The sequence below is a fragment of the Solea senegalensis genome, unplaced genomic scaffold (genome assembly GCF_019176455.1).
Source record: "Solea senegalensis isolate Sse05_10M unplaced genomic scaffold, IFAPA_SoseM_1 scf7180000014855, whole genome shotgun sequence".
Taxonomy (NCBI): domain Eukaryota; kingdom Metazoa; phylum Chordata; class Actinopteri; order Pleuronectiformes; family Soleidae; genus Solea; species Solea senegalensis.
In genome coordinates this window covers 126,220-137,500 of record NW_025321152.1, presented here as the reverse complement: position 1 = coordinate 137,500, position 11,281 = coordinate 126,220, and the positions used below count along the sequence as shown (strand labels likewise).

The 11,281-nt window shown below is 42.3% G+C and overlaps 1 protein-coding gene across 3 annotated transcripts in view; it reads right to left on the bottom strand.

Moving 5' to 3' along the window:
* dyrk1ab (dual-specificity tyrosine-(Y)-phosphorylation regulated kinase 1A, b) overlaps nucleotides 1-9,171 on the bottom strand; it is a 10,777-nt gene extending 1,606 nt beyond the window's left edge. Inside the window, exons 1-12 of one of the 3 annotated variants that reach the window (XM_044016864.1) lie at nucleotides 8,358-9,171; nucleotides 6,721-6,790; nucleotides 4,896-5,092; nucleotides 4,593-4,685; nucleotides 4,313-4,501; nucleotides 4,044-4,191; nucleotides 3,654-3,940; nucleotides 3,405-3,551; nucleotides 2,985-3,125; nucleotides 2,581-2,884; nucleotides 2,367-2,491; nucleotides 1-1,992 (exon numbers count right to left, since the gene is read on the bottom strand). The exon at nucleotides 1-1,992 is cut by the window's left edge and continues 1,606 nt beyond it. In XM_044016864.1, coding sequence (XP_043872799.1) covers nucleotides 1,405-1,992; nucleotides 2,367-2,491; nucleotides 2,581-2,884; nucleotides 2,985-3,125; nucleotides 3,405-3,551; nucleotides 3,654-3,940; nucleotides 4,044-4,191; nucleotides 4,313-4,501; nucleotides 4,593-4,685; nucleotides 4,896-5,092; nucleotides 6,721-6,730 — 2,229 coding nt within the window. In that variant the 5' untranslated portion in view covers nucleotides 6,731-6,790; nucleotides 8,358-9,171 and the 3' untranslated portion in view covers nucleotides 1-1,404. The other 2 variants (XM_044016865.1, XM_044016866.1) reach the window with 2 other exon arrangements.
* Nucleotides 9,172-11,281: the final 2,110 nt, after the last annotated feature.

Here is an 11,281-nt window from a genome sequence, read left to right as displayed (position 1 = left end):
CATTGCAGACGGATGTGGCCAGAATACACCGAGCCGACGCCTGACAACGTCTCCACGTTTGCTAAAGTAAAATATTGCAGCTGTTTGTATTGACGTTTAAAATAAGATCTTGATAAACTTTGCGTCAAAGTGGTGAACTGCTACATTATTGGTTACAGACACCTATATGCTATAAAACAACTGCTTTGGTATAAAAACATATCCAAAGGGAAAATAAATTCTTGTAAAATTCACAGCATAATTTGAGGAGAAAAAAGGCAGTCACTTAACTCAGTTTTTTCTTCAGTTTCCATGTTTTTGGATGGAGAGACTTGTGCAGGTGGTTCTGATGAGGAACTACATGCAAAAAGGGGAGAACTGAACAGAAAAGGGTAGACTCTGGAATAGATAGTTCTTTCCACTGCAAAATCCTTAACCAGTGAACAAGATTTTCAAGGAAGTAATGTTTAGGAGGTTGTTGTGTACAATAAGACCCTGTTATGTGGGGCCCTGCTGAAGAAGTAATCTTTGTCGAGAAAGGCCTCAAATTACCATTCTTATTTACCTTTGCTAAGTTGGTTTTTATTTCCTTAAAGAATTAAGGGCTGTCTAGAGAGAAAAATAGAGAAAAGCCATCTTAATTCAAATGATAATGTCCAGCTCCATCTCATTCCATGTCCATGAGTCATAAGGCCAAAGGGTTTTCTAGAACCAGCCGCTGACTGTCTTCCTCTCACCGGGCCGGATCCTCGCGTCTCCACAGCCCGTCGCTGCTCTCGTCTGTGCCGGGCACGGCTGCAGTTTGCCTCCAGGCCTGAGGGTGGTGCTTCCCCTCCGCTGTGACCCGACGGGTGCGGGCCCTCCTCTCCGACCGACCGGCCAGCACACGCTTGAGGGAGCGGCTCCACTGCCATGTGCTTCCCCTTCGACAGAGTTACACAAAACCGACCGACAACAAGAAATATCACTGCAAACACTTTCCCCGCGCCGCCGAGCTGCAGGATCCACGAGCGGCTCAGACGTCAAACTTCACTGAAAAGGGCAAAAATAATGAAGAACCAGTGGAACAGTGATGTCAGCGAGCAGATACCTGCTTCGCACTCTTCACACGCTGAAATGCTCCTCAGAAGATTCTGCCACATTAATACCATATGGTGATTACATGAAAGTGGTGAAATGGTAAGATGAATGACTCAATCTCACTATGGTTATTCTGCAGGATTATTTTTGTGCCTAATGATTGCAAAAGAAAGAACGGATGAAAATTACATATATACTTTTTGAACAAAGATTTTTCTCTGTAGTAGCGGTTCAGTGATATCTCCCTTCTGACATGAGCAGCTTTTTGTTCTCAACACACCTTGTAGTAAAAAACACCACCTTAAAAATGACGCACAGGGGGACACACAGCCAAAGTCAGTGCAGTCACGAGCTGGCCATGGAACTCTGCTGCACACACACTCCAGTCATTGGAGACTCCTCCCGGTCCATGCCCTGCCTCATGCCCAGGTGACCCTCCGCTAGGTAGTGGGCGGGCCCCGTGTTCGTGCCCATGGAGAAAGCAGGGTGCGCTGCCATGCCAGTCTCCTGCCGCGGGTTCGAGAAGGCACCTAGCCCCATACTCAGCCCGCCGTTCTGACCAAAGTCCAGCGCTCCGGTGGGCAAATGGCGGAGCTGGTATGCCTGGTTGCCGTGGTTCCCAGTGGAAGAGGACGATGTAGAGGAAGAGGAGGCAGAGGAAGACAGGGAGGTCATGGACAGATGACCGTGAACCACTTCCATGGAGTCCTGTGTGGAGGAGCTGTGTGTCGGGGAGGTGTAGTGACGTGGGCGTGGCCGCGTCGCCATCATCTGCCCGTGGTGGTGATGAGCATGTGAGTGGGGATGAAGGGCCTTCGGGTGCTGAGGGGGAACATGGAAGGTGGTTTCCTGGACCGGGTGTGTCTCTCCAGTGACCGACTCTGGTCCCACGCCGCCCCCCCACACCAGCGGTGGCGGATACGGCTGCCGTGCCTGAGACAGTGACAACGTCATCAGTGACAATTCAACATGAAGACATGGGAATAAACATGTGATTTAGAAGCTGATGAACTTCACAGCTGACACTGAGGCTTATTTTAGTAATCAATGCTTCAGTTGATCATTTTCACGATGAATCGAAGGTGACTGATGCAGAAAATACTTTAAAAAATGATTGATCCATATCTTGTTTTTGTCCACAAACCAAAATAATTCAGTCTGAATGATTTCTTTGTTTTTAAAGGAGCAAATTAACTGGTTTTAACTATTAGAAAAACACTAAATAAATCAAAATAGAAAATGTAACATTGTGCCTGGTCATTAGTTATAATGTAAGATGATTAAATATTTGATGTTCAGAGTGTGACCTGTGGGCAGAGGCTGTCTCCATCGATGGCCGGCAGGGCCGTGCCAAAGTGTCCTCCACTGTGTAAGTGGTGATGTGTCGGGTCTGACCTCGCTCTGCCACTGGTGCTCGTCCCAGAAGATCCTCCTACGACAAAGAGTCATGATGTAAAGATATAGTATGATATATCCTGCAGTGACGTCGTATGACCTGTAAACACAGTGAGGTGGAGATACCTGAACTGGAGGAGGTACTGGACGTGGTTCCTGAAGACTGGGACTGCTCTAACGCAGGGCTCGTGGACACGCTGCTGCTCGTGTTGGTCCCCTCGTCCGCCGTCTTCTTGAAGAAGCTGTGCTGCAGGGCATAGTAGGGCTGGATGCGGCTCTTAGGGTCATAGTCCAACATCCGCAGGATCAGGTCCTTGAACTTCAAGTAGTCAGCAACAGCGTGGCCAGACTCTCCTGCCCGCCGGCCACCTGGACCTCCTGTCTCCACACCCAGGATGGAGTGGAGCTTCCGTGAGGCTGGAGGTTTATACTGTTCAGAGACAGAGGCACAGAGAGTCAGGGCTTTGTATACGCAACAACACAAGCAGCATTAATACCAAACTCCAGCTTTCAGAAAGTTCACAGCTCACCCTTTTGCCATCTTTGGTCTTCTTAACACTCCATGTACCATCAGAAAGCTTCTCGAAGAACTTCCTGGCTTTTGGGGCTAGGTCCATTATGTGATTAGGTGGGATCCCAAGAACCTCCACTATTTTGTTCATCTGGTCCACCTGAAGAAAAGGTCAGAGACAAGTTTAAACTCAACCTGGGAACATTCAGACAACAGTGAACCAGACCAGCTTTACTTATTCTTTTATTTTAGGACTGTATTTTTTATTCCTCCCATTTTTCATTAATTGATTCTTTTTATCTGATTTTTATGTCTTTTTACCTCTGCCGAGTGTTTCCTCTGCTCAGTTGTATTTATGAAGGTGTGTGACATGATGTTTTTATATCTATGAAAGTGTTATGTGTATATGTGTATATAAAGATTGAGTGTGTTGTTCTACCTCGTTGGCGCCACTGAACAGAGGTTCTCCAGTGTGCATCTCCACTAAGATGCAGCCCAGAGACCACATGTCGATGGCCAGGTCATAGGGCATTCCCAGCAGAACCTCTGGAGAACGGTAGAAGCGACTCTGGATGTACTGGTATATCTACACAAACACACATTATTAGGTTATAATCTTTCACATGACACACACACACACTCAGTGAAGTTCATGTCACTGATAGGGAGGAGACGTGCAGGCCTGTACCCTTTGTCCCAGTTGGCATGAGCTGCCAAAGTCCACGATTTTGATGGCGCTGCGTTTGGGGTTGCAGAGGAGGATGTTCTCAGGCTTCAGGTCACAGTGGATGATGCTGAGCTCAGGTGTGGCCAGGAAGAGCAGCGCTGTGCATAGCTGCTGGGCAAACTTCCGGGTGAGGTTGAGAGAGACGCCGCGGAAGTTGGTGTTCCGGAGCAGGTCGTACAGGTTGTATGAAAGCATCTCAAACACGAGGCAGAGGTGGTTCCGAAACATGAAGTGACGCTTGAGGTGAACTGCAAACATCACAAATGTACAGCCATGTTAGTCAGACACAGGAAAAGCCTTTTGATTTCCCTTTAATGCGTCTCGTCAAATCAAATTTCAAGAGTGGATTACCAATGTAGTATTTCATCTCGGTATCATGTTTGTTCATGAGCTCTAGCAGGCGCACTTCAATCTGGGCTTGATTGAGGAAAGCTTTCTTGTTCTTGATGATCTTAATGGCGACCCATTCCTGCTCTGCACGGTCGTACGCTTTCACAACCTGAGACACAAACACGGGAGATTTGACTGTTTATAACATTTAATATCACACTTTCATAGAAAAACAATATAATGACCTTAGAGCACGTTTTACATGTATGTGTGTGTATGTTCAGAATTACCTGCCCGAAGGATCCCTTTCCTATCAAGGAATCAATCTCATAGCGGTCCATCCATTTTTCCCCGTTCTTGACGATGTAGTCATAGTTATCATCGTCATAGCCATCATTAAAGACTTTCCTCTCCTTTTTGTGACTGGAGTCTTCACCCTGACCCTGTTGGTGCCGTCGCTTCTTTTTTGCATAATACACCTAGAAATGACACAATACACATTCAGAGGAAACCCACATCTTTAGTCATGTTATATAAAACAGAGTGAGATGATGAAAGAGGCAAACTCACCTCATTGATGTGTTTGTATGTTTTGATAAGGTCAATGGAGAGCTTCCTCAGGGGAGCTGAAGTTGGGTCACGAAAGCACTGGGGCATGTGCCTCTGAAGTGTCAACAACGAGAACAATCATCAACAACATGCACACAACTGCTAGGTTACCTTCAACATTAAGTGATTTTAAGAGTGAATGAGTGGACTGAAAGAAACACCTGCGTTGTGACAGCAGTGAGAAAAGGAAGTAGACGTTCACACGTCATTATAGCTCTGCTTCTGCAAACTGACAGTGAATGGGCTTGGACACGGCGAGTGTACCTGATTGGCAGTGAGCTGTGGTGTCTGGTCGCTGTACGGTAAGACCGTAACAGATTGGTCAGTGCTTGGCTGGTGGCGGTCACTGTACTGCTGGTGCGTATGGGGCATTGGAGCAGCCATCTGAAGACCAGCAGTGTGTAAAGAAAAAGAGGGCGCAAGCCGGACGGACGAAGGTTTGCATGCTGAAGTCTCTCCTCCTGCAAATGAAATCAACACTTGTGTCAATTAATGCAACACTATATGTAAACACAGCACACAAAGAAGGTATGGATTATTCATGCCGCTCTTAAACAGCTGCAGGTTCAATTCCATCTGAAGCAGATGAAGATATTTACACAATTTAAATCAAATTAAATATAAAAAGGATAGTATTTGTTCCTTGATCTAACCAGATAGAATTCCCTCATCAAAAGCATGCCTTGATTTATCTTCGTAAAAAGAAAAATAGATGCAAAATGTAAATTATACACATTTAAATCTAAATGTTGAAATGATTAGGGTTAATCTGTAACAAACATGGAAATAAAAATAAGATGCAAAACTAACAAGTATTAAATCACTGTTAAGAGAATTGTTAGGTTAATATATATATATATATTATATACATGTCTTTTGTTAAATCTGTTAAGTCATAAAATATATCAAAGGAGAAGCACAAAATAAAAAATATAGCAGTAATGTATCAACCTTTGTGAAGAAAAGGGAGCAAAACAGCAGGTTTAACATTGAAAAGGGGTGAAAATACAGCATCTCCACACTGTACAGTGAATCATCCTTCATTTTAAGCCAGAAGGAATCAAAAAAATTATTAAATAGCATGTTCAGCTATCAGCATCTCTCACCAGACAACACAATTCACCAGCGCTACACAGTAACCACTATTCAGAATCCCAGCAACAGCACCTAATTAGCATAGCCTATCACCACAGAGATACAGCGTGATTTGGCAAGCCCATCAATGCACAGACCAATCACAACGCAGTATGCAAATAGCCTACTTTTGTTGCCAGGGCAGAGCTGCTCCCATTTTCCAATGAGAAAACAAGAAATAAACAAGAAATAAAATTGAACTTTGGCACACTTAGACGCTGCTTTCAACACCAGAGCCTGACAGCAAAATAGCTGCACAGCCCAAAACCTGCACTCCATCTGAGAGCGTTAGAAAGCTGACCCAGCTTTGGAAAAGAGAAAAATACACATCCAGTGACAGGAAGAAGGGAAGCTGCGAGATGATAGAGCACAAGCAAAGGCTGCATTTCTACAAGCTAAACCTTCCATTACATGATACACGTTCAAACACACACACACACATTATTATTATTATTATTATTATTATTATAATAATAATAATAATAATAAATCTATATTTTTTATTTATACATACCTTCTATTTTATAAATCCATTTAATAAAATGTAAGCTATATTGTTCATAGAAATGTAGCTACATTGCTAACCCTAAATAAAACAATTGATTTAAATCAATTTAAATTCACTGAAATGTTAAGAATGATTCGTCATTATGAGTAATCCATATTTTTAAGGTTTGTTCAGCTTATGTGAAATTAAAAAAAAAAATTCAATTCAAATTTCAATTTCAATCACTCCCAGTTGTCAAAAGAACATTTTTTTACCGATTGAATGAAAATATTTCTTACAGTACTGATCAATCTTAATTATGATTTAACTGTTCTTCTACTTGAGAAGTTTAAAAACATAAGTGTGGATGCTCCATTTCAAATATCAATCATAATAATACAATGAGAGGAAGTTATGAGGTGAACCACTTCCCACCAGTGGGTTAAGTCTTGATGTATAGCAGCTAACCTGGATGCATGGTCTCCTGCAAAATTTCATATCATCCTGGGAGGAGAGTCCAGCAGCAAAGCACAACCCACTACAAAGGATGAAAACACATTATCATTATCATTGTGCATCTTTGATGGGACCTCACTTCACTGAGGTCAAACTCATGTTGACAAGAACGGACAGAGGATCTCTGAAGACCAGAGAAAACACCTGGAACTTTGAAGGCGGTCACCAGGTGACTAAAGCAGGTATTTAAAACCAACGATCAATGAAATGATCAGGAGCTCTTGTGAAACTGATAAGATAAATAGTTCAGAGGTTACATGACACTTCAAAACAAATCAGCTCCAGTAGTGATGTGGACTTGATCTCCTCTCAGCATGTCTGCAAATCATTGTTATCAATTACAATCAACTTTAAACACTTGATGTTTTTGTCTGGCACAACTAGAATCAGTGTCGCGTTGTATGTTCATTTACAAGGATCCAAGAAAAGTTTGTGGTCCATTTTACCAACAAACACAATACCTGACACAATACCTGGCTAACGTGGCTATAGGGCAAATTAGCATGATTTTGTTAAATATGACTGACCTTACAGGAAAAATAAAGCCATATTTAACATTTTAAAAGCGGACTTGTAGATTTTATCTCCTGTAAACCTGTGATTGTTGTTGATTTTCAGGAGTGAAACATGAATATGAACACATGAACAGTTCCTCTGCTGGTTCTCTGCTCATCACCGGGCCTTTCGGGTGCAAACATAACGACAGCGAGTTTACTGTGTCATATAAACCTGTGTGTGTGTGTGTGTGTGTGTCATCTTCTCACGCCCAAAACCATCACATTCATCCCTAAGTTCAATCAAATGTAACCGATCCAAAACAAGCAGAGGCTGCCTGTGGTCCGGAGCCCGGGCAGCTGTGTGTATGTGTGTGTGTATGTACTTACAGATGTGGCACAAACCGTCATGGTTGAAATTTAAAACGCATGTTCAGCTTTTTATCCGCGTCCCTGGCGCCCTGATTACATGATGTGTCTCGTTTGTGTCCAGCTCCTCGTGTGAACGGTGACCGCGGTGTCGAAGCTTGTGTTGCCGTTAACCGTCGTTAACGTTACCGTGAAAACTGCGGGACAAGCGGAGCTCGTCTCTCTCAGCCCAGTGTTCACGTTAGCTGCTGACGCTAACCGTTAGCCAGGTTAGCCCCGTTAGCCACCATACACACATACACACACACGCCTGGTTAGCGCTCACTCCAGAACCAAAGCACAGCTGTGATGTTCGAATAGTCCGATTCGATGACAGTCCGATTATATGACGGTGCTGTTAGCTAACAGTGAAACATCTGCTTCCATCATGACAATGACAGTGTGTGAAAGCACGTTAGCGCTAACACGGACACAGCAGGACATTGTCACACAAACAAACCCATGTAATCTCTGCTCTTCACCACATCCACGGGTGAAAATCCCCTCCTTTGACCCGCGGACTAAGCACGAATGTTACCGCTGCTTCAGCCACACAGACGCCGCCACAAGACGTTAGCTAGCCGCCTTAGCACAGGCTACGTCCCTGTCCATTCACAATCCAAATAAAACACAGCAGTCAGCGCTAACGTGCTAATGTAAGATGTAAAAGAGTGTAGAGTTACTCACCTCTGATGGCACGATCTTCATTTAAAGTCCAATAACCTGTTTGATGAGGAAACTGATCCAGTTTGAGCTTCTCCCTCCCTGACGCCGAGCGACTGATGTTCACGTTAAACCCGATCCGCGTCCTCTGAACGACGGACTCTAATAAAACAACTCACCAGCCTCATTCAACACGGTCCTCATGATCCCAGCGTGTCGGAATAACATTATTAATAACGTTATTATTATTATTATTATCCGCGGTGACTAGCACCATGCTAACATCACTTACTAGCTAACCTGCGCGAGCCGCGCTAGCTAGTTGACAAAATGAGCGCAGCTAACATTAGCTAGCTTAGCCTGAAGCTAACAATTCTAGCCGCCGCTAAATCAACGATCTGACAAAATCCCGATTTGACGTTTGTGTGCGAGTTGAGCGTCGGTCAGTTGGTTTAATAACGACGTGATGGTCGAACACGGAGTGTTTTAAAGGCGAAGCACAAACCGTGTCCTCTGATAATTTTGGTGAAGAATTTTGTGTCAATTTTCACAAAATGGCGCGCGGTCCAAACCTGCGCAGTGAACCGGCCCGGTGGACCAGAGACACGGACAACTGAGTTAGTGCGGCGCCGCCTAATTATTTCAACCACGTCAAACCGTCGATCCCTCGAGCTTCTTAATCCGATCCACGGCACGCGCTTGTTCAGCCCAAACCGTCAAATATACATCCACTGACAGCATTATTCCGGCGGGAAGGGAGAACATTTGAAAAGACTGAGCTGGGGAAAAAAACCCTCCTGACAAAATGGCGATGCTCTAGCTTGTTGCCATGGCAACTGTCAATCAAAAAAATAAAGTGCCCGGATGTAGCAATGACGAATAAAATGTAAGTGCCCAGAGTTACAGGACAACAGTGTGTGTGTGTGTGTCACATATATATATATATATATATATATATATATATATATATATATATATATATATATATATATATATATATATAAATGTTATTAATACAGACGCCTTCTTTTAAATATATACTTTTCCATATTTGCATTACATTTTTAAACACTGTATATTAATGTTTCCCGAACCCTTTAAATGATCTAAACATAAATGAACCAAATCATATTGAAACTGTTGAATATTTTACTGATAAATGTAAAAATATCAAATTAAAGTCATATAAAAGTCTAAGGAACCCTTTTTAGCAAAGAAATTCAATACAATCTGTTAATCTGCAGATAAACCAACAAATATAAATTTGATAAATGAGGAAAAACTTTACTGTGTATATTGTTTCAAACATATAAACATAAGTTAGAAACGTTTTACTGAAGAAAAAAAACACCCTTGTTTGTTTATTGTTTGTTTACAATAAACAAACAAACAGTATAAATGTTAGCAGGAAATAAAATGTCATTATATACATATGAATATACAATATATGATGCATGAATAGATAAATGGCTTTCACTGTTGTGTCTTTAAATAAACTTTCATCTTTATGTGCAGAATTTAATCTATAACACAAATGTCTCTGCATTTATTTGTGTATAAATGTGACTCACACGTAATAATAAATAATGATTAATGAACCTTTGTCTTTTCATTGACATGGAAACTTTTTCTCACTCTTCATTATGATACAACTATAATACAAATATAAACTGTGACTGGGTGAATGAACAGAAACTGAAGGAAAAATCAAATGAATGAATGAATCTGTGAATTTTTTCTGCAGCATTGTTAATGTGAATAATTACAAACACTCAAATATTATTACTGTGCTCTGTGGTGCATTATTAACTATGATAGATTACTGAACCAGGTCTCAGGGGCCAAAAACACTGGTTATTATGTGATGTGTTTGTCGGGGCCCTTTAACCTACAGTATGTTATCTTCACGGGGCCTCAGTGAAATATGTCTAATGTTTCCCGTAAATCATTTTATTGTTCTTGTCTGTGTTCAGGGGCCCACAGACTCATAATCTGTACCAGATTATTAAAGTCATGTTTGATATCAGAGTAAGAAACTGTGGATTAATAAGAGAACCAAATAACAATCATCTACCGTTTTATCCTCCACATAAGGGCCACAGGGGGCGCTGTGTCAATCTCAGCTGACAGGGTGAAAGGCGGAGTCCTGGACAGATCAGATGTCCATCACAGAGACAAACAACCGTCCATTCTCACACCTCAATCCAGAGTGTCCACCTAGTCTGATCCACAAATCTGACAAACCTCATTCATCACACACACACACACGCACACTCTCTCTGTACTGGCTCCGCCTACAGTTTAGAATTACATTTAAAATCAAAGCACTTCATGATGAGGTTCCTTCATACCTGACAGAACCAGTTTGACCTGATCATCCTCACAGATCACTTAAAAAGTCTTTAAATACAGGTTTACTTGTGGATCCCAGAGTCTGTAAGAGTAGAATGAGAGGCGGAGCCTTCAGTTACTCCTGTGGAACCAGCTCCCAGAGATAGTTTAGGAGGTGGAGCCAGCTCCCAATGATAGTTCAGGAGGTGGAGCCAGCTCCTAATGATAGTTCAGGAGGCGGAGCCTCTAAGTCAGACTTAGCCTTGGTCCCTTCTCAAGTACTTGAGATGTACGCCTGGAGTACATAAAATATTTATTTCAGATTTATATTTGTATTATCTGCTGCTATGTTCATCCAAAATGCATTCTGGGATACATGGCTTTCCCAAGTACGTTCAAGTCACCACCCGATGCATACTTGGTAAAACGGGATTGAGAACACTTCCGGGTTTGAGAACTGTACTCGCTGCTCACGTACTTGAGTAGGGGAACAGAACTTGGACTGACGCTAATGACGTTGTGATTTAAAGATGATTTAAATATGATTTAAATGTGATGAGAAGATGATTTAAATGTGATTTAAATGTGATGAGAAGATGATTTAAATGTGATTTAAA